General features: G+C 35.0%; 1 protein-coding gene across 1 annotated transcript in view; it reads left to right on the top strand.

Annotated features, from left to right (window-relative positions):
- PTPRD (protein tyrosine phosphatase receptor type D) overlaps positions 1-25,820 on the top strand; it is a 533,426-nt gene that overhangs the window by 327,916 nt on the left and 179,690 nt on the right. Inside the window, exons 8-13 of the mRNA XM_039252611.1 lie at positions 1,525-1,635; positions 5,004-5,273; positions 8,219-8,800; positions 18,542-18,675; positions 21,416-21,560; positions 24,779-25,084. Of these exons, the coding sequence (XP_039108542.1) occupies positions 1,525-1,635; positions 5,004-5,273; positions 8,219-8,800; positions 18,542-18,675; positions 21,416-21,560; positions 24,779-25,084 (1,548 nt within the window). The remainder of the gene's footprint in view (positions 1-1,524; positions 1,636-5,003; positions 5,274-8,218; positions 8,801-18,541; positions 18,676-21,415; positions 21,561-24,778; positions 25,085-25,820) is intronic.

Below are 25,820 nucleotides of genomic sequence, written 5' to 3'. Positions count from 1 at the left end.
CTGTTTTCAAATTCATTCCAATAATATGTCCATCAACTTTATTTTTCTCCTTTGTACTGTTTGTTTATGATTAGTGACTCTCATATTGTGAGTTTTCCTTTTCTTTTTCTTTTCTCTTTGTTTTGTTCGTTTCTTTCTTTATGGAGATGATTATTTAAGTTGTGATATGCTTCAAAGAAAGCATATCCAGGTCGTTAGACCACAGACCAGTCACAGCGTACCATCTGTCCCTCTTTTTTTCCTTTTCTTCTTCTTCCTTTTTCCTTTTTTTCTTTTTTTTTTTCTTCTTTTTCCTTTTTTTTTGTCCAACTGGAGAAAAAAAAAGATCATTTTTTTCTTCCTTAGCTGTTCTTGTTCTGGACCAAAGCCAAGATGGTCTGGAGAACAGTGGCAGACATGCAGAAGACAGCCTGGAACATCTGCTTTTTGTCTTTATCTTTCAAAAGGTTTTTGCTTTTGTTCTTCAATTCTTTTTTCTCTTACTGTCTTAAAAGTCAAAGAATGACTCCCCTTTCCACCTGATCCCACTCGCCTACAATCTGACAGCAATGCTTTTTTCCCCCCACTTCTTTTTTTCTTGGATTACTCGCCTCTGGATTTTTGGATCTTCTGTCCTTCAGGCTATGGAAACAAACGGTGCTCAGTATTCTTGGTGGTATGTGATATTGCTGGTTTGTCATACTTTGACTCCGTGTTCGTTTCTTTTAGAATTCTTGTTTTGGATTTTTCTTGGGGTTTTGTGACACCACACTGCTAATCCCACTGGTGGATTTTGATGGGTGTCTGAGGGGATCCGTCTTGAGGTCCTCAAGCAGTGGCTGGTTGGTTCTTCCTTGCTGGCATAGGCCGTGCTTTTTAACTTTTTTAAAACCTTCTAATTCAACTGCTCTTTGTTTTTCAGCAAATGTAATAAATGATTGTAAGTTGTGACAAACTGTCTTTATTTTCTTAAAAATCTGCATGTCTTAAGGGAGTTTTGTTTCTTTAAGTAATATTTTCATGATATATAATGACTAATTTTAATTTTTTGCTTTGTGCAGCCTTTTTGTACTCGCTGCGTATTTTTGCCTTTCTTCAGCAGAAGACTTTCTTGAAAACCCGGCCTGGTTTTTTTTGAGCATACCTATCTTTTGCGCCACTTTTGGTACCCAAATGGAACAAAACAAAACCACACCAAAAATTAATCTTTTGTTTGATTTAAAAGCCATACTTCCTTGAAGCAGCCTCACCCATCTTCATTTTATTAGTCTAGGAAATGAGAGTATTAATTATGACTAGAAGTCTTGCTTGGGAAAAGAGATAATTGTTTTCTTATGCTAGAATTGATGATGTAAAAAAGAAATAATCTCTATATGTTTTTCTCATCGCATCATTTTCTGTCTGTGCACCTTAGCGAGAGATTGAATCGACGTTGAGCGGACCTTCGCTTTGCAGGGCTTTTCATATTGTTAAGAGGTTTAGCTATCTGCACTGAGAAAACCTTCTCTGACCATATCTTTGGCACTATATTTTATATCCATACAGGAGCCCTTCAGATTGAACAGAGTGAAGAATCTGACCAAGGGAAATATGAGTGTGTTGCCACCAACAGCGCGGGCACTCGCTATTCTGCCCCTGCCAATTTATATGTCAGAGGTAGGAATGACATAACCTGGCATCGCTTCTTCACTAAGGCTCAGGGGGAGTTGAGAGACACATAAGATCTGTGCTGTTATGTCAGTAGATACCAAGGTGATACACTAGTAGTTGTAGTAGCTGAAGCATTTTAGTGAATAAAGAATTAAAAATCTTGACCTTCTTGTTAAAAAAAAAAAATTGACAACTTTTGAGTACAGTCTATCCTGAGGCTTGAAGTTTGTAAGTATATTTGCATTTTTACTGCATTGATTGAACTGTGCTTGGCATTTGTTTGAAGTTTTCCTCTTTTCCTTCTTTTTTCTGTTGCTGTTTCTCTTCTGTTTCCTTTATCAAACCCTGAAATAATTGCTTGGTGTGCTACTAATCAGTTTTCTAGGCCACTCCAAGCATAAAGGTGTTTATGTCTTCAAGACTTCTGCTGTGGAGCCCATAAGGATAAAGCTACTAAAACAAAACAAACAAAAAAACAAAACAAAGGTGCTACCTGCAAATAGCACAATTGTATTTTTTCTTTCTCTGCTTTTTTATTTATAAACACATGGTATTATGTGTGTCCATATGTCTCTGCATATATTTACACTCATTTTTAAAAGTTATTAACATTCCAGAAAGTTTAATATTTCAAATACCATCAAACCCTGATTGTATTTTTAAAAATACTGTTAATTGTCCTTGGGACAAGAATGAGTTATGAGGATACATTCATGTTTTCTCATAAAGTAATACAAATGATTACATTTTGAGCTTGTACCTTTCATGCCAACTAAAAAGAAGTATCTCTTCTTCCCCAGAGTTTTTAAAAGCTGGTTCCTATAGCTTCTTGTCCAATGGAAATGCTCTTCCTGGTCTACGTGTCTGTGAATAAGCACAAAAGATGTGGGAGGGGGTGGGAATCGATTAAAGACTGTGAGGGCTTTAAGTTACAATAGGATGGATTTCCTTAGGAAAATATCTAGCTTGATTTTGAAATTTTTGTTTGAGATAATTTTGTTTCTGTGGGGATGTTTTGCTCTCCTATCTTCCTCTGGAGTCTGGGGTGGGAGAATATGAAGAAAACCGTTTCTTCTCCAAATTCTTTGAAAGTCCCTTGATCCTTTTCTTACAATGGTGACCTCCTTTGCTGCATGAGGCATGTGTACCTTCTTCAATGGGAAAATTTCAAAATGATGCTAGCTATTGTTTCTAATACCATATTAGTCCATGAGATGTTGCTAACATTTTCAGCTGAGGTAGGAAAAGCAAATAACTAGAGCAAATAAAGATGTTCAAGTAGCAGTTGAAAGCCTTGATATGGCCTTTTTACTCTCTCTGTGTTTCCCTTGTTTTTCTCCTTTCCTCATTTCATTGTGTTCTGCATCAAACCCCCTACATCCCTCAGAGCTGCGAGAAGGTTGGTGTGTTTTTTACTTTTTACCCACCTTACAAAACTCTTAATTAAACCAATAACAAAGAATACAAATGAAATGAATGTAGCTGCATTGTGGTCTTCTTTTGGTTAATGGTATGTTTTAGCAGAGAATGCCCTGGCCATGGCTTCCAGTGCTTGCTGGTGGTATCTCACTGTGGTGCATGATGGGAAAGAATGTACCTGGGTGCATGGTAACTGGTAACACTTAACTCTCTCAGGTCCCATGAACTTGGGTCAGTGTTCCTGCTTTCCTTCCTGCTCCACTCTTCCCGTCTCCCACCCCACCTTTAATTTTTGTCTTACAAGGATGCCTGCTACCCATAGAATGACTTTTTGTAGTTGTTCTCCTAATCCCGAGCATGAAGACTAAACTCTCCTCTATTCTTCTTGATATGTTCTTTGACACATTAGAGTGTATACTGGCTCCTGCTTGCTTTGTGTAACCTGTGAAGTGGCTGCAGGAGGCATGCTTAGCTCTCTCTTCTCTGCCTATCATTCACCCATGTGGCCATCACAGTGAGCCCTCTCGAATCAACGGAGGTTTATCTCAATCTTAACTGTAGCCAAAAAGTTTACAGACAGACTTATTTACTTATCATCTTCTTGGGTTATGAGGTTTTTTTGTTTATGAACTTACGTATAATTTTATAAATCACTCTATTATTCATGTTTAAGGTATGCTCCTAATGATTACCTCTGGATCTAAAATACTCTTGGTGGAATGTTTTGCCAATAAGAGCCTAAGATGAAGCCTATATGTCCCTTACTCTCTCTTTGTACCATGTCCAAGACATATGTACTTAAGCACACATAAACATGCAGATTATCTGAAGCAGGAACACTGAACTGTAATTGCTTGGTAATTTTTTCTGTGTTGTGTTGTTTTAATACGACCTCTTCTCTTAATGTCATGTTTCATCGTATGTTTTAGACCCAATGTCCTTCAATTTGAATGTAGGCATAAAAAGCCTTTTACCAGATTTTGTCACCATCATCTGTGTTGTTTTACCTTAGATATGTCCTGAATGAAATCTTGAATGTGAAATACCCAGCTCCCTTCCTTAATTTGCAGTACTCACCTTTGACAACCTAGCTTAATCTTCCTACTTTGAAACCTATGATCCCTTAAATCTGTTTCCATCACTGTACTCTAGTTCCTCCCTTTATGTTTAGTGTCTTTACCCTGTTACTTCTTCTGTTGTCATTGTTGTCTTGGATTTTAGCCATTCTCCCATTGTCCTAAGCACGGGCCTTGAGACTTCATTTTGTGCATGCTTTGCATGATCCAATCCAGTATCTCTACTGGCATTGACTTTGTTTCTTCCATGAGTGTAAATTAATATATGTATATTTTTCTGTGTCCATTCCAGTGTTAGTGTGAGGTCTTGAGGCTGCATCTACTCTGAGTCTGAAAGCAAATAAGCTGCACTTTCCGTGTACTCTAGACAATGTTTTCCAGGGCTGGGATGTGACAGTGTGGTCCCACACATACATTCACATCAACTGGAAGTGCACAGCACTGAAGTTGGTTTTGATACTCAACTTAAACCTGCTGGTGACCTTCCTGCCCCTTTTCTGCATATACATGCATGCATAGAATCTTTGCTGTATGCATGCATGTATATGGTTTTGTGTTTATATTATGCATGATGTTTGTGTATTGTTAGTTTGTAGATAGTTTTTTTTTTTTTTTTTTGTGGGGCCCTTCGTAGGTCTGAATCAACTTTTGTATGAATGTGTCTAAGATATCAATGACTACACTAATTTTTTTATCTGTGTATACACATACCATACTTGTATGGTTTGTATTATCCACACTTTTTCTTTCTTTTGTTTTTGGAAAATCCACAATATGTTTCAATTGTTTAATTGTGTTTGTACAGTGCATGCCATATGTTTAACAAGCCACTTTACCTTGCCTTGTATGTTTTATCATCTTCCCTGTGTTTTGTTCCAGTTCGCCGTGTCCCACCAAGATTCTCTATCCCACCTACTAATCATGAAATCATGCCAGGTGGAAGTGTTAATATCACCTGTGTGGCCGTGGGGTCACCAATGCCTTATGTGAAGTGGATGTTGGGGGCAGAAGACCTGACACCTGAAGATGATATGCCAATAGGAAGAAATGTACTGGAATTGAATGATGTAAGACAGTCAGCAAATTACACCTGTGTTGCCATGTCAACATTGGGTGTCATTGAAGCAATAGCACAGATCACTGTCAAAGGTATGCTCAGTGGTTCTTGCTTTGAGAATCTGGGTATAGTCAACTCACCTGACTAATTTCTTTACAAAGTCTATCCCTACGATACTAAAATGAATCAATTCATTATTCAGTATTTCAAATGCCAAATTCTAGTTGTATCTATGGTAGCATATAGGATACACATATTTAGCTACGTAAGCAGATTCTCCATTAAAAGGTTGACAGCGTAAGTAGTGATAATCATCAAAATATTTAACAATAGGCTGAGCCCATACACTAACCTGGCAGAATGAGGAATGTTAAATGCAGTCAACCATTTTGAACTGATACATACAAGTTTCATATTAATCCAGAATCCTGGCAAGAGTGACATAATAGAAAAGGCCAAAGAAGTATTAATAAATGCTCAAATACATGCAGACAAAAGAAAAAGAAAGAGTTAAATCAACATGGTCTAATAATAACGTATTTTAAATTTTTGATGGTTCCTATCATAAAAAATCAAAACATAAGAGGAATTTTATTCTATTTTAAATTTATCTCATGTTCTGTATATGAATTGCTCAAGAAATGTTATGTTCCTTAAATGAGTGCACTAAATATAACTAAAGTACTATATTCCACAAATACTTTTGAAACAAAGAAAACAAAAGTAAGTGTATGAGGTACCAATTGATTTTATCAGTGTTTATAGAATTCTAGAACGCTTTTGCAAAAAAGGGCAAACTGAGGTACTGCAGATGTCTGGAGCTATTGCAAAAAATGAACACAAATTATCTTTGCTTTCCAGAAAGTATGATCTTAAAAAAAGGAACATGTATGTTATAATTGGTGTCTTACCCCCACCAAGAATATATATCAAATGTATGCCATATAAAAGCAATAATGACATGAGAAGAAAGATACACATCAGTGTCAAAATTTAGTCATTTAAAAATAGTGACATTGTGGGGCGCCTGGGTGGCTTAGTCGGTTGGGTGTCTGACTTTCGCTTAGGTCATGGTCTCGCGGTTCGTGGGTTCAAGCCCCGCGTCGGGCTCTGTGCTGACTGCCAGCTCAGAGCCTGGAGCCTGTTTCAGAGTCTGTGTCTCCCTCTCTCTCTGACCCTCCCCTGCTCACTCTCTCTCTCTCTCCTAGAAATAAATAAAAATATTAAAAAAAAAATAGTGACATTGTATTGCATAGCCTTAACTGTACTAAACATGCTCACACTTCTCCATAGATTATAGACACAAAACCTATACTGTACAGTAAATGTGACAGCAAAACTAATGTCTGTTAAGTATCAGTAAACACAGTTTTAATTGGCAATATTTTACTTACCTGAGTAATTCAGAAAGACATCTAGGGAAAATTTGGATCATCTACTCTTTTGAAAAATGCAAACCCAGAATATTTAAACAAATATCTTTTTATTATTATTTTCAGCAAAATCCCTTGGCCAAATATTATCATTCTATAGTTCTTAGAGTAAAATGCAAATATTGAATCACCTCTCCTATAATAACTATTTCAGCTTTAAATATTTGAAGGTTTACTGAAGACCTTCAAGAATTCAAAATCAGGAGTCACATAAATGAAAATCTTGTTCAACTTCTTATCTTTGTTTTCCTGACTTTTGCCATTCCTTACCCTCCACACCTCAGAAGTAAATAAATATAGGGGTGAATCATGAAGGCAAAAACTAAATCAATACAACTGGAAGAGAGTGAGAACAATGTATACGGACTCATTCATTCAATTAGGCATTCATTTGGTTATCACTGCTAGGCCTATGTATTGGGGATACAGTAGTATTCAAGTACAAGTTGACTACTCTTAAAAAGCTCCATTCTCAAGAGTATTGTACTTTTTGCTGTTATGTTGACAAGGAAAAAGGATACTAAAGGGCTAGTCTTTTGAGTATTATAGTCTGGGCTTTCTCGAAAATGTTAGCTGATGGAATTATCCTTTCTCCCCTACTAACAATACCTTTCAAAATCATTCTCCAGGGTGATATACTTTAAGTATGAGGTCACCAGTGTGGATGGTTTGTATTCTTAATCAGTAGCATTTTAAGTGGGGTTCTTCCTCTAAATGGAAAGAATTGGAGCTCTAAAAAGATGCTTTTATTTGCAAATATTTGTCAGGTAGCTATAATTTCAGACATTATTGATATATTGAGTATAGAATATACTCAATTGAGTATAGAATACATATTATGACAAGAAATGCTTTAAAAAGTTATTTGTGAATGTACTGTAATTTAGTTCAGCATATTTTAATATTAACTAAAAAACATGAAATTGAAATTAATCATTTTAAATTTACTATTCTTTCTTAAAATTCTTGGTTAGGTTATATTACTATTATTTAAAAAATAATCTATGCCTAACAACTGGAAAATAACATGGGTATTATTCTTCCATAGCAACTTAATGCCATTTCAATATATTCCAAATTGTGTGCTTTCAAATGTTGGCATTTAGTTATATCATTTATTTCTTGAAGGAAGAGGTTAACTGGCCACGCTCATGGTTATAATAATAGTAATAATTGCAACTAATTAATTTTAAGGGTGCTGAATACATTTTAAGAGCATTGCTGGAATAGTTCATTAATCTTCACAGCAAATCCATGAAATACAGTTACCCAACTGTACCATACCAGTTCAATGATACAGTTTTTCCTATTCTTCACATGAGAAAACTAAAGCAAAGAAGAGGTTATGCAGTGCATCCGAGATCACATAGCTAATAAGTGGTGGATGTGGATACAAGCCCCCAAATACAGTGCACTAATGTGCTTCTAGTAAAATGGGATTGTCCCCTATGCATCTGTCCTACCCACTTAGAAAGCTATCTTTTGTTATAATTTAATTTAATCTTCAGTAGATTCTAATTCTGTCATTCCAGTAGCAAAGTTAATGGATCCTTTTAACACCTTAAATATGATGGATACTCACTGTCCCTTTTTCTCCCCCTAAGCCTTACCCAAGCCTCCAGGAACTCCCGTAGTGACTGAGAGCACAGCTACAAGCATCACATTGACGTGGGACTCTGGGAACCCTGAGCCTGTCTCTTACTACATCATTCAGCATAAACCTAAAAATTCTGAGGAACCATACAAAGAAATTGATGGGGTGGCAACTACACGCTACAGTGTCGCTGGACTAAGTCCCTACTCGGATTATGAATTCAGGGTTGTTGCTGTTAATAACATTGGGCGGGGACCCCCCAGTGAGCCTGTGCTTACACAGACCTCAGAACAAGCACCGTCTAGTGCCCCACGGGATGTCCAGGCGCGGATGTTGAGTTCAACCACCATTTTGGTACAGTGGAAGGAACCTGAGGAGCCAAACGGACAGATCCAAGGATACAGAGTTTATTATACAATGGATCCCACGCAGCATGTCAACAACTGGATGAAGCATAATGTAGCTGACAGCCAAATCACTACTATTGGCAACTTAGTGCCCCAGAAAACATACTCTGTCAAAGTTCTGGCTTTTACCTCAATTGGAGACGGTCCCCTTTCAAGTGACATACAAGTCATCACTCAGACAGGAGGTAAGTCAGGTTCTAGATGGAGAGTAAGGAAGGAGAGAAGGAGTTGGTACTAAGATGCGTGTATAGTGAAAACAAAGAAAGAACAAAGATAAATGTGAATTTTAATTTTTGAGACTTAGAGTTTCTAAATGAGAGGTTAAGATAAGGCATCTGGAAAGAAACAGGCACGGATGCCTAAACGACTAAATGGTTTTAAGGGGCGCCTGTGTGGCTCAGTCTGTTAAGCATCCAACTTCGGCTCAGGTCATGATCTCACTGTTCGTTGGTTCAAGCCCCACGTTGGGCTCTGTGCTGACAGCTCAGAACCTGGAGCTTGTTTCAGATTCTGTGTCTCCCTCTCTCTCTGACACTCCCCTGCTCATGCGCTCTCTCTCTCTCTCTCTCTCTCTCCCCCAGAACCTGGAGCCTGTTTCAGATTCTGTGTCTCTCTCTCTCTCTCTGACACTCCCCTGCTCATGCTCGCTCGCTCGCTCTCTCTCAGAAATAAACAAAACATTAAAAAAAATAATAGTTTTAAGGAGAGACATGCATTTAGCATCTATTTATTTATTTTTTGATTTGTACCTAAGTGATTTGAAGATTTTTCTGCATGAGATAGATGAATGCATCCTCCATGCAGCATTTTTGAAATAGAACTGTGTCACTTTATAGTAGTGACTCCGGTGGAACACTTTTAGAAAATTATTTAACTTGTGAAAGGTTGGATGGTTCAAGATAAGGTTAAAAATAAAACCATTTGCCATGGGGTCTTGGACATTTAAATGTCTTATATTTTCCAGGAAGCTACCCACTAAAAATAATTTCTTAATGGATTTTTTATTATTTTTTCCCTTCGTATGCCATCATGGGTAGAGAAAGACAGTTATCAAGATCTGAGATCAAACTTTGTGCCTCATTGACTCATTTTATTGGGCATTAGAGCAGACATCAAACTATTTTATGGAGAAATATTTGGCCCTTCCAGGAGTTTTATTTTCATAAGCAGATACCAAATCTCTCTGGTCTTTGATTCAAAGTGATCAATTTTGCCTTGGTTTGGGAATATGACATAGCAGCTATCTTCTAAAGTTTATTCTTGACCATGTGAGAGCTATTAATTTGACTCCTTATTGTGCTGATGCCTTATAACTTGTGTTATTCTGAGTGTTTTGGCAGAATGCCATTGGTTGTTCCAAGACTCTACATAAAAACTATATTTTTGAAGATAGTAGCTATAATCTGTAGGTGTAACTCAGTAGTAATCTTGGGAATGAATTTTTTCAGGTGTCAGAACTAGATAAACCTATGTTTAACTACTGACTTGTTTAATGTTTCACGCTTTAAGAATAATATGACTCAGCGTGTTTACCTATTTTCCCTGGCTACTAGAGATTTCAGAACATATTTATAGCCTGCCTGGCTTTGTTTTATTTTTATACTGTTATTTGGTTATCACTGGTTTGTTCATAGATTTATTTTCTCTAATAATATGAAAGATAACTAAAAGAATGTGTTTTATCACAATTATACTGAAAACCATTCATATATCTTCCCTACTTGGCTTTTGAAGTTCTTCTGTATTTATTCACTATATTAACATACAAAAAAATTCAGTAGATTATTTTTTCCACAAGTCTCTCATTGGAAAACGTAGAAGTATATGATTCTTGTTCTTTTTGTTAACTAAAGCTGGTCAACTACTGCAAGAGTATTTTTTACTGCACTATTTAGCAGCTCCATAGCCATTTAAAGATAAAATGTACAAGAAGAACAAGAAAACTAAGTGCTCCACTTAGTTTTTCTGATTTTTCAGTGGCGATATTTTAAAAAGCCTTGGTCTTGAAGTAACATAACCAGAGTTTGAATCCCAGCCCATCAGTTTTAGCTCTATAACCTGAGACAAGTTACTTCATTTCTCTGAATGTATTTTCTCATCTAAAATAATAACCAGCTGGGGCACCTGGGTGGCTCAGTTGGCTAAGCCTTCCACTCTTGATTTTCGTTAAGGTCAGGGTCTCACTGTTGCGGATTTGAGCCCTGCACCAGGCCCTACCCTGACAGCACAGAGCCTGCTTGGGATTCTTTCTTCTGTCTCCCTCTCTCTGCCCCTCCCCTCCTCGTGCATTCATCCTCTCTGCCTCTTTCAAAATAAGTAAAGTTTAAAAAATAAAATAATAACCGCCGTATCAAGTTTAGAGGTTGTATTTGGTTTCTAGGACTTCTGCAACAAAATACCACAGACTGGGTTGCTCAAAACAACAAGAATTTATTGTCTCTCCGTTCTGGTGGCCAAAAGTCTGAAATCAAGTTGCCCATAGAATTGGTTCTTTCTGAGAGCTGTGAGGGGGCTTTCAGGTCTCTCTTAGCCTCTGGTGCTTTGGTAGCAATCTTGACTGCCCCTTGTCTGGTAGAGGCATGGCCCTGATCTCAGCCTTCATTGTCACATTATGTCCTCTCTATGTCCAAATTTCCCCTTTTATAAGGATTCTTGTCATAATGGGTTAGGGCCCAACCTAGTGACCTCACTTAAATAATCACATCTGCAACATTCTTATTTCCAAATACAATCACGTTCTGAAGGTTAGAAATTCAACATATGAATTTGGCAGGTGGCGGGGGGGGGGTGACACTTCAACCCCTAACAGGGTTATAGCTTACATAACAGATAGAAACATTATATAACTTAATAAATAATATATAATCATCCTCATAATAAAAATAGCTAACATTTGCCAGGTACTCTTCTATATAATTTGCAGGTATTAATTTTACTACCCAATTAGGTACATGTGGAATTATCCCACTTGCCAATAAGTAAATTGAAAATTGAAGATGACTTAAGAACTTATTTTGGGGTCCTAAAGTTGACAAGTGGGAAAGAAGAACTTATTTTTTTTAATCTGGGGGGGAGGAGAATTTAATTTTTTTTTTATTTTTTAATGTTTATTCATTTCTGAGATAGAGAGAGAGACATTGTGAGCAGGGGAGGGTCAGAGAGAGAGGGAGACACAGAATCCAAAGCAGTCTCCAGGCTCTGAGCTAGCTGTTAGCACAGAGCCTGACGTAGGGCTCGAACTCAAACCGTGAGATCATGACCTGAGCCGAAATTGGATGCCCAACCGACTGAGCCACCCACGTGCCCATGGGGAAAAGCAGCATGTAAATCCAGGCTCCCTAGCTACTTTAAGGCATCATTATTTTTAAAATAATAGTGTGCTTTTTGATAGCTTTGGTGCCTGCTAGACGTGTGTGCCCACCAGGTGCTCAATAAATAAATAGAAGCAGTAAACATATATTCATTTATTCATGTCTATATTTAAGAATTACATGTAATTTACTTCTGTGGATATTAGGTTATCCCAGTGCAAAACTATTTAGATGTAAAAATATAAACCATTTAGATGTAAAAATAAATAAGCTTATCTGAAAGTAGTGAAAGGAATACCTTTTTTCACAAGTTATTATACTTGATCACTAAATGTGGTTCTAAATTTCCTAACTACAAATTTAAACAAAAAAATCTCTAATGTTTAAAACTTTTTTTTTTCTGATATGAGAAATATTTAGGTATCAAAGATACCAAATAGTTCCTGGAACTACATTCAACCAAAACATCAGAATCTTTGGGAATCATGAGAATCCTTATATTCAGAACACAGAAAACACAGGCAATAATGACGTTGGTCACAATTTTCTGAAATATCTAAACTGACATTTAAATAGACCATATTTTCTTTTTCTGTATCCCTAAGGAGCATAATATATTAACATGAGTTACTGTGATCCAGTGACACTGAACTGGGGATGAATGTGTTACAGATGGTTGTTCCCAGTCTCTATTTTTATACGATTTCCAAGAACCTGTATAATAGTTGTACTTTTCATACCTATTGATTGAGAAGATATATAATGACATAATGACTTATGCCTGCCAAGATCGATAGGCTAAGAAAACCTTCCAGAGCACAATGATTTGATCTGTTCCCTAGGCTTAATTAACAAAGGCCATTTGATGTTAGTGGACACCTGCCAAATACAGTGATGTTAGTTTTAATATAATTAATGCTGAGCTGCTCCTTTTTTTCTTGCTGACTAGCTATTTCTTAGGATCATAGGTGGGAAAAAACATAAAATCATTATGAAATATTATTTTAGAGAGGTTATATAAAACTTAAAGATATGGTTATTTTCATTGCAATTTTATCTTTCCCAAACCTATGAATATTTACTGATTAATATGTATGAATTCTTCAATATATTTTAATTTCATATGTACAAAGCTATAAACTTCTTTGTCTTCTATATCTGAAAGATGCTTGTTACATTTCTTTATCATTAATTCCCTGGTAGTAGTAATTCAATTTTTGTTTAAAATCAGACTCTGAAGAAACTGTATTTAGTAATAAACTAAAGTTATCACTTTTGATCTCATCTAAGATTATTGTTGGAAATAATCATGGAAACAGAGAATTGATATAAATTTATGCATTTCTGATAATATAGAAAATCAAAATATGATCTATTTTATAGTTAATATTTCCCTAAATATTGATATTCATATAGTTGATAATATTAAGTAATCTTTAGATGGTTTTAAGTATGAAAATATTTTGCTTAAAATAATTATTTTTTAGAAACACGGATTAATCTTCCAGTTTTTTCATAGCTTTAACTCCTTGCATTATAGTCATTTGGTACTAGTTCACCTTGTACATATGGAGGATGCAGTATATGGCCATTGTCTAGGAAGGGATTTATATTGTGCTAGAAGAATTCCACTATTAGAATACACATTTTGGAAAGATGTCTTTGTATATAGTTTTCTTGTATAGGTAATTATAATAAGAACAAATAGTAACTATATTTCATAAAAGAAGTACAAATAAAACTATGGCAGAGAATGTAGTAAATTATATCTCAAACCTAATACACTAAAATGTTGCCTGATGTCCATCCTAATTGTAGGCTTTCTAAATATGTTAAATCTTAATTTCTTGTTTCTTTCTTTAGAAAACATATTTGACCTCCAACTTTTCTGTGCACTTAATATATTCTTGGGAAAAGACTACTGATTTATATGTGTATATCTTAATAGTAGAGGTTCTTGGAAGGAAAATAATTATGTATATTTACTAAATAAATACTGAGTAGTCACAACTTTAAACTTCTTCAAGAAGCTAATTCTATTCCAAATTCTAAGCATTGTAAAAATTTTATTTAAAAACTATGACATTTAGAGACATTATGTTTTAGGTTTCCAGAACTTAGTAAATAATTTCATTAATAGATGTTAGCAAGCCTAAATAAGCAAACTAGAAAAAGACTGATTTCCAATTGCCAAAATTATGAGCCCAATTTATAGGCTTTCTTGAAATAGTTTTAGCAAAGGAGCTAAAAGGAGTCCAGAAGCTCTAGCCATAAATACAATTGTAATAAAATTTAACTTTTTCTTATTGATATTTAACGATGATTGATAGTAAGATTTGTGCAGGTGTGTTAAGTACTTTTTTATCAATGATATATTTTTAACACTTACAAATCAGATTCTTTGGTTTAAAAGTTTGTTTTGTTTTACCACCACTATGATTCTGGCAGTTACTTTTATTGTTGTTATTATTTATTAAAATGTTAGATAGATTTTAAAATGTGTACCTTATTAAAGTAATTGGTATTTTAGCAGTAATTGGTTTTCCAGTCTCTCTGATATTGTGTGTTTATAATATGGTTAAGTGAAATTGTTGTGTAGCCATTTAATGCATGCTAACCCTTTTCTCTTTAGAGATATTTCTTAAATTTTACTCAAATGTTGAGTAAAATATTGAGTAAAATAAAATATTTTCCAATATGGTCAGCATTTCAAATGACATGCAGATTTGTCCTCCATTTCTTATTCATTCTCCATCTTCTGTCTTTGAGTTGCTTCCTGATATTTAAAATGAAGCATAATAGTGGTACCATTAAAATCCTTTACATTTATCAATGGGATTATAATCTTATATTAGGGAATTGATAACTCATATTTGTATTTCCTTATGGAGATTAAGTAATCTAGAAAAAAATTTTAATGTTGACACCATTTTACAGAATACAAAGATTTCTTGAATATAATTTTAATGAAAAAATTTAAGTTCTAACTACATTTCCTCTTTCCACATTTAAATTCTGTATTTGGTTTATGGTAAGTATTATCAAATCCCCCCCTTTTAATATAGAATAATTGCACTTAAGTTTCTGGGTGGCATCTTTTCATTTTCCCAAGAGTTTTTCAGAGTCTCAAGAATTTCCTATAAAATTTTGCTCAGTTAATTGGTTAGGGAAATGTTATAACACAGAAAAGCTCTTATATAAATGTAAAATAGAAACAAACAAGAAGCGAAGATAAAAGAATGCCAGTAAGTTTGAGGTATAAACACTGAGAACATTATACAAAACATAAAATGTTGTAATGTTTACATTACATTACAACATTACAACAAACATTACAACTGTTTACAAACATTATAACAAACATTTTAATGATTCTCTCATGAGAGAGAGAGAGAGAGAAGGGAAGGAGCAGATAGATAACACAAATATAAATGTTAATAGAAACTGTGGCCACAGCATTTGGTATAAAAGTCTGACTGACAGAGGATGAAGTGCTCCTGTGTTTTGAAATAGTACAGAGAAATAAGACTGTTTGGAGCTCCCCTAAAATACTTTTTAATATACATGTATTATGATCATTCGTTCTACTATGTTTGAGGGGTGCAAAAATAAATCCATTAATTTTGCAGCTGTTTTCTTTTACTTTGATGCCTCAGTTTCATTGTGGTTGTTTCAAATATGACTAAATGACTCTGAGGAAGCAATCTCTTTAGGTGAATCTTCAATTCCTGGGAGTGGGGGGTTCTGAGTAGTGACACCCTAAGGGTATTTATGAACATAGAGCCTGTTATAATAAAAGGTCTCCTAAAGCACTGGCCCATTTGCTAAATTTTGCCTGTAGACATCATTTGCCCCCTGTAGTGTTTTTCAATTAATTCCAAATGGTTAAAAATTGCAAGATTTTGCCTAGAAGATTTGTTATTAACTTTTGTTGAAAAATCAGAAGTTCAGCCAAGACTGGCCCCCACAAATGCACGAAACAACAAAAGCATCACTCTCCTGGTGCTGAATACTACCAACTCCTTCAGGTAGGCCAGGCAGTCTCCCATCAGCCCCAGGCCCCACTTGGTCTCCATATTCATTTGCCTGATGCCTGTAGACATTTGTATTTCTACCACAAGTTTAAAATCTAGTAAATTAAGTTACCCTCCAGACCACTTCAAAGGAAGGACAAAGTAGAAGCAGAGAAACTTGTATACATTATTTGAAATCATCTGACCACTACTTATTTTGTCCAAGAGTAGAATGGACCGTATACCTCTGAAACCTTGAGCCCATATAATTTACTATTTAGAAGGAGAGGTGTCTTAATGGAATCAGAAGGTCAGATGATGTTTGTGTTACTAAACAAGGATGAAGCATTGAGACCCACTGGGAATCTGTTCAAGACAAATTAAAAGCAAAATTGTAAACAGTTAAGTAAGAAAAAGTTAATTAGATTCCCAAGATGTTTTCAATCAATGTCAGTTCATTATTAGCATTAGACAGGGCGGAAATACATAACAAGCAATTATTATCCTGAGAGCAGGCCTTCCAATTCTGTCCATGTTTTTAATTCTTGACAAGACCGTGTTCCAGTTTGGCGTAAGTCAGGAGTTATCACAAGGCTCTTCTTTCCCGGACTTGTGGAAGTTGGGAGAAAGAAAGAAGGAAACAAACGTAGACAAAAAGAAGTGAGCACACAAATGTGTGTGTATTTTAGGCTGAGAACTCCTTTAATCATCTGAATATTAAAGTCTAATCATAAATTCCCCATCTGTCTGATTGTTCTTGGCTTCCATTGTTGCTCCTGCCAGTGCTTTTGGTATTTCCCTTTTATAATTAATGTGTTCTCTATTTGCTTTGCTATTTTCCTGTTTATTACTTTCCCTTCTCTTGTTCTTTTTCTTTTTATCTTCTTTTGTCTCTGTTTCTCAGTCTGGATGATTATGTAAGTAAGGTCTCTCACTGGGCAAGTACGTAAAGAGAAAAAAGGAAAAAAAAAAAAAAAGATACCCTGTTTAGAAAGTATGTTCACAGAGGCATCAAATTAATGAGTAGCTCAAGCCCTGTGATGCAAAAAAGAGAGAAAAATTAATGAGTGCATTTAGAAATATGAAGCACTGACTATTGGTCACCTTCTGCATCAGTCCAAACATGAGTGTGTATGCTTGCACGTGCAGGTACACACACATGCACGTGCGCGCACACACACACACACACACACACTCACAGGTTAACAGAACAGGTAGAGGAATAAAATAAAATGGGATTCCTGGAAACCATTCTGGTAGATCTGTTTAGAATTTCTCTTTTTAAGCAAAAGGCCATTTTTTAAATTGTACTACAAGAGAGATTACTACAAAAGAAAAAAAGTAACACATTTTATATTTCTAAAGATCTCCATACTTATGAAAATGATTCCTCAAGTATTATTTAAAAAGTTACAAAGTATATTATTTTTCATATGTTTTTCCAACGTTTATGCCCATTTGCCAAAAACTCTTTAAGTATTCTTTTCCCCTCAGAATAAAGTATTAGTGTTCTTGCGTTTTATTAAATATACACATAATTCTCATGTTTACTTGTGGAAATATGTACCTGTGGTCAACTATAGTGCTTTGAGACATGCCACAGTATGTGGGGGTATGATGAATCATCACAGGGGTAATGATTCAAATATTTAATGGCCAGCACGGCATGGGCAACAACCAGTCAGAGCAGACACTGGCCAAGAACAATGTAAGGGTAGCTGGGCTAGTGATGCCCTGACCTACATTAACCTTGTGTAGAAGGGATAGAGGACCAATGGGATTTGGTGTTTACCAGGAGGTTGGGGTTAGTAAAACTTTTTTCTAATACAAATTTGGGCAAAGTGTTTTAAAATAGATAGATGTCCCATTCTTTATTACATATGATATATTCCAAATTGTCCATTGCATGAGTTATATGACTAATATGAGAATATAGATGACAGCTGTTAAATTACTATTTTTCTGATAATAAACATACTCTTTAAACTTTTTTGATATGTGTGGTAATTTAGTTCCATCTCACTAGGGACAGCATTAAGTTTACATTAAGCCTCTATATTAAGTCATTTAAAGTCAATTAGAGACTAGAAGTAATTATTTGAAAGTGATGGGTATTTTGCATTTTTCTTCACCTCTTATTCAAAATATGTGTTGGTAAGAAAAAAATATTAGTGATTCTGGTTACCAATAGGTTTTGTTAATGGAGTGAAGGTGAGATTTAATAAACCTAATGGCAATAATTTTGAAAATTAAACATAGTGCTAGAGTTCTCAATTTTACATTTAAAGTTCTCAATTTTAAATAAGAATTTTTTATGTATTTAGCACTTGTTATGATTTAGATAGTAATCCAATTGCATTATATAAATCGTCTAATTTAGTACAACAATATTATGAAATGAGTTTATTACTCTTAAGATGAAATTCAGAGACTGCTCTATCCTGTATTTGATAATTCTACCATATCTTATATAGATTTTAAACTGCTCAAGGACACGTACAGTGTGACCTAAGTCTCCATTAAGCTGACACATGTGGACACTGTGTGGATTATGAATATTCATGGTGATGGTGAGCTCAGTCCTTTGCTTTCCTGTTTTTAGTACCAGGGCAACCACTAAACTTCAAAGCAGAACCTGAGTCTGAAACAAGTATTTTGCTGTCTTGGACACCTCCACGTTCAGACACCATTGCCAACTATGAACTGGTCTACAAAGATGGGGAGCATGGAGAGGAGGTAGGACTGTGCTTCTCACCTTCTGAGCATTTACTATACTGGGCACTACTCTAGATTGTGTATTTGCCCAAGTTCTGCTAAAAGCCCAGATATCTATAGAGCACTTTGGTGGGTCACATTCATTCATCAAAGAAAGCACTTGACTAAAAAACCCAGAATATTGATTTCAGTCCTTCAGGAGGATGGAGTAGGGCAAGCAACAACAATAAAACAGCTGTTGTTCCTATTTGCAGGTTTCCAAGTTTCTTCTGAAAGTATCTAAAAGAATATAGTCTATGAGACTTAGGGACTTCCTTTATTTCTCTTCAGCACTGTAGTACTTAAAGCACTGCTGATATGTGACTGAGTGAGCTGCAAAGCTTTAGGTGGATGAATTTGTCCAAACTGGTTTCAAAGAAAGAGTCCCCATGCAAGTGCTTATTTGTGTGCCAACAGTTATTTGATGTGAATGTGAGTACATATAATGTTTGAGTGTGCTATGCAAATAAAATAATGGTGGATTGCAGAAGGCTGGAAGTTGTTGATAGTTAGCAAAAAGAGAAACAAAATCAAGGTAACTAATACATATGCTAACAGGTATAGTAAGGGGTTCACATACATTAATTCTTTCAATTCTTACAATGGTGCCATGAGTCAGTTTCTGCTTGCAACCAATTTCACATATAACAGAGTGGAAGCACAGAAAAAGTTAAACATTTTCCCCCAAATCTCACACTACTGAATGGCAGAACTGGTATTTGAAACTCTAGGCAGTTAGGTTCTGGAATCTATTTTTTTTAAATATTTTTTATTATTTCTAGGAGAGAGAGAGAGACAGCATGAGCAGGGGAGGGTCAGAGAGAGAGGGAGATACAGACTCTGAAATAGGCTCCAGGCTCTGAGCTGGCAGTCAGCACAGAGCCCGACGCGGGGCCCGAACCCACGAACCACGAGATCATGACCTAAGCGAAAGTCGGAAGCTTAACCGACTAAGCCACCCAGGCGCCCCTGGAATCTATTTTTTAAACATTGGGGTATACTGCCTCTTGGGTGCGCTTTGTGTAAATTATAGAAACCAGTAGTAAGATACATCTAACATTTTGTTACTGTGAAATCCAATCCAAGGGCATTAGAACAAAACATTAGTGAAATTACATGTGACAACTCAATCTGCACAAGTCATGTTATTATACTGCTTAGCATTCTTTATCTTAAAAAGATCTTCACAAAGCTAGGTAACCCTAACTACTAACAGGAATACCTTTTTAAAACACTCACGTACTAAGTGAAATATTATCAATTAACTTATGGTATATAGTTCTGAATGCTATATAGTAAATTAATATGTCCCTATAAACTTTTATCTTCTTACATCTGTCTGAATTGAGCAGAATCCCCAAAGACCAGGTTCTAAATGGAATGCTTTTAGAGTTAGCTAACAAAGCCAGTATGAACTAAGCACTCAAAAAGTTATATAATTGAAATGCTGCTATAATTTAAATTATTTATGTTACTGCAATGAAAACAGTTTTTATTAAGACACACAATTCAACATTTATTCATTTTAAGTCCTTACCACTACGCAACTGAAATAACAAAATAAAAACAGCACAGAAGAGTGGAAATCCTTTGAGAATTCTATAGATGTAGATGCTTGAATGTTGGTACACCAACACTGTTTTACAATGGTTTCTTTGGGGAATCCCTTTTTTCCTACCATTTGGGAAATCTAAAATTTCTATAAGCTTTTCTATTTGTAAGCCAGAATCCCTTAGGGATGTTTTCTCTAGTTTTATATTTGAATTTCCTTTGACTGATTTCTGTTTGTTTGAACAGCAAATTCTATTCAATGAAAAGCCTTTAAGATTATTTATGCCATTACTAGATTACATATTAGTGTTGTTTTAAGGCTTACTACATACAGGTTAATGTTCAATATGAGATTGATTACCCATAGCTATATATTTGCTAAAATTCAAGTCAAGTTTTAAACATGAAAAGTAAGTTACAACATTCAATTAAATAAACCTTACTTCAGAAGCCCGTTATGATGGCAAAATTTGCAGAAAGTTTCTGACTTTTTTCTCTGTGTGCTCTATAGCCACAAAGAAAAAAGTTTTAAAATTGTTTTAAATCAACATAGAATAATGATATGATTTTCATATAAATTATCCAACTTTCTTCAGTAACTAACATCATTTTAATCCCATCAGAGCTTTGTAATTTTAGATCTCTTGTAGCAGCCACATATAACCTGTACACTACTTTATGATGCTACTTCTCGTCATATTTTCTTTGCCCCTGTTTAAGTTCAGAAGGTCATGGGAGATGAGCGAGACGTCTCTTCAGTTGAAATTGTGCATGTTGGCCATACTCCACCATCAGAGGCAGGTGTCAGTTTCTGTTGTGGGTTACATCATGCAACACGGGCACCTTAAATACAACCCATTTATGGGTGGTGGCCTCCTAACCTTCCTCTTATCTGATGCATTTGGTAACTGGATCATCATTAGAAAGATCCGTGACTTCCATTATTCTGGTTGCCTTATTTGTTGTAGAAATTGACCAGTGTTTACACACTGAGAGTTTCATTGTATAATTCCCCTGGTAGAGTCGTAGATACTCACTGTGGATTCTATTTGTGATATTTTGATGCTTTTCTAACCTCAATAACAGAAATATGGGGTTCCAGGCAGTGTGATAAAAATATTTGCATGAATCCTCATGAAAATGACCCAGTTCTTTTGTAATTTATCCACAGCAACGAATTACCATCGAGCCAGGGACATCATACAGACTGCAAGGGCTGAAACCAAACAGTTTGTACTACTTCCGTCTGGCTGCACGCTCTCCCCAAGGCCTGGGTGCTTCCACAGCTGAAATATCAGCCAGAACCATGCAGTCAAGTAGGTGTCTCTCTTTGCTTGTTTTTAGTCCTTCTTCACTAGCAGGTGTTGCGGCATGTTATCCCCACCAACAAACAAATCAGCTAATTAATATGTTTGCTAGTCAGGAGTATCTATGCTAGTAAGTATCCAACTTTGAGGATTACAACCATGACCTGTGTTGGTTTCCAGCTTGGTCCAAATAGCAGATTCCATTCTCCCACTTCCTAAACTGGAAGAAGTCTGATAAGTTCAGAGAGCTCCATGAGGAAAATGAGTGAAAGTTCCACCAGGCTATGTTTAATGATTTATAATGCTGCACAGCAATCTTCTGTTTGAAAACACTGCCAAATATTCACAACAGAGCTTAGCAAACTAAAGAGGCAACAAAGACCAAATTTGTATGTTTTTTAAGCCCAGTGGTTTTAACTTTGCTAACAAACAGGTCTTTATCTCATGTATTTGTTTCTACTCAGAGAAAAGCTCAGCTCTTGTGACCAGTTTGTTATTAGGTCCGCAAGAAGTACATGTGGAAATTTGGAACATTCATAGAAAATCTGTATTTGGACAAATTTAGGAACAGTGGAAATCACAAGTACATTTGCAATCCTAAATTGTATTTTGTTTCCTCAGGTTCAATTTTTTTGTGGAAAATCTTACCCTAAAGCATAGTTATGTTTATCACAATGGGGGTTCATTGTGTCCAGGGAAGATTGCTTTGTGTAAAGTATCATATGAAAGTTATTTTTGATGGAAAATTTGGTGACTTATAATAATGCAATTGTTTGCTCCTTATTAATAAGTTTCCATAGTTAGTCTATTAAACAACCACTTACCTTGAAGATTTTTATGGCGTTATTCCTTAGGTATATTTTATACTTTATATTTTATATGTGATTTTTGACAGTTACATATGCAATAGATATGTGTGGTCTCAATACATTGAATTTTTTAAAGTAGATGCTCTGTTGACCTTAATTTTGGGTCTATCAGCAAAGAAAAAATTTACATTTTCTAAAAAATGAATTTTCTTTCATATAAGCAAATCTTCTATTATTTCATTATCTATAGAAATTTAAAATTATCTAGGGCTTTTTGAAGATAAAGATATATATTTGAAGATATATATTCTCTATCTTTGTCAAAACATGACTGTGTGTACAAAAAGTATTAGGGCCCTATTACTTAATCCATTAGTGATAATAACCTATTCCCATAAAAGTCCCTTTCTTTTATAAACTGAAGCATGTAAATTAATCCAGTTTTGTTTTCTATTTTTAATGTCAGGCAGGCTAATAAGTAATACTATAGAACATAGTTCTTAAATTCAGGAATTTAATTAAAAGAAATGTGACATGTTTCAATATTGTATTTTGCCTGGCTTACAAAACTGGCATTTTTGCATGGATACATACATTCATACATATATATTTACATACACAGAAACAGAATAGACATTTTATAACTACATCAAAAGCTTATCTACTCCTTATTTTATTAAAGTAAAAGTTTCAAATGATGTTGAATATATTCTCACAGAATAGGAGGTCTGAAGGTAGCAATGCAGTAAAAATGAAATCAGCTTTTTAAAAAGAATTACAAATGAGTCCTTGCTATTATATGAACGACTCAGTTTATTATGAATACTGATAATGCATATGAAATAGTTTCATAATTTGGAATATAAGAATCTGTAGTCAGAATCAATAAAAATGATAGATATTCCAGTGATTTTATAAATCTTGCTCCAAATTGCTAAAATTTTCGTATGAGAATTTCTTTTTATGAGCACAGGGAGCTTTTCATTATTTATTCACTGTGATGAAGAACACAAGGCATGTAAATTTAAAAAGACAAATAATCTTGTAAACAATTAAATACACCTGATACTACATACCATTAATATGCACAAATTCTAAGGAAACACCGAAACTCCATATTTACAAACACAAAATTAGAAATGATCTACTGATTCTGCCATATCAATCACCTTAAAATAAATAATATGTTTGTATGTATATTTTATCCCTTTTGTTTTTTAGAAATTATATATTATTAACTTTAAACTAATTTATGATACCATTTGCATTGCTCTTTATTGCTTTTTAAATTTTTTTCAAGTAATGATGTTTGGGTAATTTGGTGTAAAATAATCGCTCAGAAATTGACCATTTTATTTTAGAATGGACAATAAGAAAATTTCTCTTTTAACTCTATGTAAACTCTATATGAATAACTATGTACAAAATGAAGGAGATTTTGCACATGAGTTGTGTCTTTTCCAGATGGTTCTCAAGATATTTTTTAAATAGTTCTTATTAATGGCTGTGTCAGTGACATTCTGTAAGGGATAGATTATTATTAATATTGATTTTACCAAAATTTGGTGGTGGAATCTAATTCTTTACTAGTAATGGTGTCTCAAGAATTGTTATAATAAATTCTTTTAAAAAGCTGAAAGCTGACGTAGGGTAAGTACAAGTTACAGTCAGAATCAACAAGCCTGATATTACCCTCGGGTAGGTAAATCTTGGACTATGCATTTCATCCTTTATTGATTCTGCATGCTCACTTATATGGGCTACAATCAATTCTAGATTAACACCTTTCATTAAATCTGGTCAGGCTGGCTCAGTTTTTCAGATAGTCAGAGGGAATGCTTTTATATTTGGGCTTTTATTTTTTTTTAATTGGAATTGATTGAAGGGCATCCAACAATTACTGCAACATTTTACGCTTGAAAACCCTTTCACGAATGAATACTGTACATGAATCACCCTCATTCTAGATGTAGAAGGGAAAGCTGGAAACAGCATCTGTGAAGCATCATCTGACTCTCATGTACTAAACCTTAGCATATTTACAGCTTTTTTAAAGTTGGGTAGTCTTTGCAGTAGGGCTGGGAAATACTGAGGGATTGGTTTAGAAGAAGAATTTAAATTGCAGGTAGGTAATCTTATTTGAGGCCCTATTATCTCAAGGTTTCATGTTCACATATTCCCCCCACCCATTATTTAACATTTATTTCTGGTCATTTATTCATTTTTTGGTTTATTCATATTACTAAGCCAAGGTACATAAATTTAAATTTTTATTTTGAGTTTCAAAGCCTTATTTTCATTTTGTTGCCCTTATTGTTCATTTATTTATTTTTACCTTTTCTTTTGTTTTATCATTTTTTTTTCCAACCACTCCTGCCCTTTCACTCAAACCCTCCTTTAACTCACTACCAAAATAAGAGCCGTCAGCTCCTCCTCAAGACATTAGTTGCACCAGCCCAAGTTCCACTAGTATTTTGGTAAGTTGGCAACCTCCACCAGTGGAAAAACAGAATGGCATTATTACTGAATACTCCATCAAGTACACCTCCGTGGATGGAGAAGATGACAAACCTCACGAGATTTTGGGAATTCCTTCGGACACTACTAAGTACCTTTTGGAACAGCTGGAAAAATGGACTGAGTACCGGATCACTGTGACAGCCCACACAGATGTCGGCCCTGGCCCCGAGAGCTTCTCCGTGTTGATTCGAACTGATGAAGATGGTATGTTGCTTCTGCTACGTCAGCTTGCACCCTTCTGACACAGTCTTGGTCTGCTGTCTCTTGATAGGCTAACGGTAATCCGTGTTTTTGTTTTTATTTTTGTTTTTGTTTTTGTTTTTCTGCTCATCTTTTTTACCCAGCATCGCTGTGACTTCAGTAGTTTTTGCCAAAGACCTATCTTTGCTACAGCCTGGGCAATTTTTTTTTTTCAATCTGAACACAGTAATTTGCTTCCCTTTAAAAGAACAGTTTGCTGGTATGACCTTGCAATCCAGGCCGTTCTCTATACTTCCGTCTGAAGTCTTCTGTGATTTTCTTGGCCTTTTTAAATAACTTCTTTTACATTTTGAAGTAAACTTTTCAAAACTGTCTTCTTATCTTCCTGTTGCCTTTTTGTTTTGCATATTTCAGAGACACTGATGCTCGACATTCAATTTTTGGCATCTGTTGTTTGGAAAACCTTTGATACGAGAAAGAAAGAGAAGAAAACCCATATAATCAAGAATCTTTTTATTCTGCTAAAAGAGACCTTTAAACACACAACAATCAACAACCAGTTTTTGTTATTATTTCAATGCTATTCCTCTTTGTGCTTTAATGCTTTGAGCCTCAAAGCATCTTCCTTGGCTTTTGTACATTTTTTACATGTTTTTCTATTTCTCTGATACTCTTTTTTTCTTCCATTTTTTTTTTTTTTTGGCATCGGTCATGTTTTTTGATCTTTTCTTAAAAGGTA

The sequence above is a fragment of the Hyaena hyaena genome, unplaced genomic scaffold (assembly GCF_003009895.1).
Source record: "Hyaena hyaena isolate Hyena2069 unplaced genomic scaffold, ASM300989v1 scaffold_422, whole genome shotgun sequence".
NCBI classification, from domain to species: domain Eukaryota; kingdom Metazoa; phylum Chordata; class Mammalia; order Carnivora; family Hyaenidae; genus Hyaena; species Hyaena hyaena.
The sequence above is the reverse complement of the archived record's forward strand: the minus strand, read 5'-3'. Positions and strand labels throughout refer to the sequence as shown.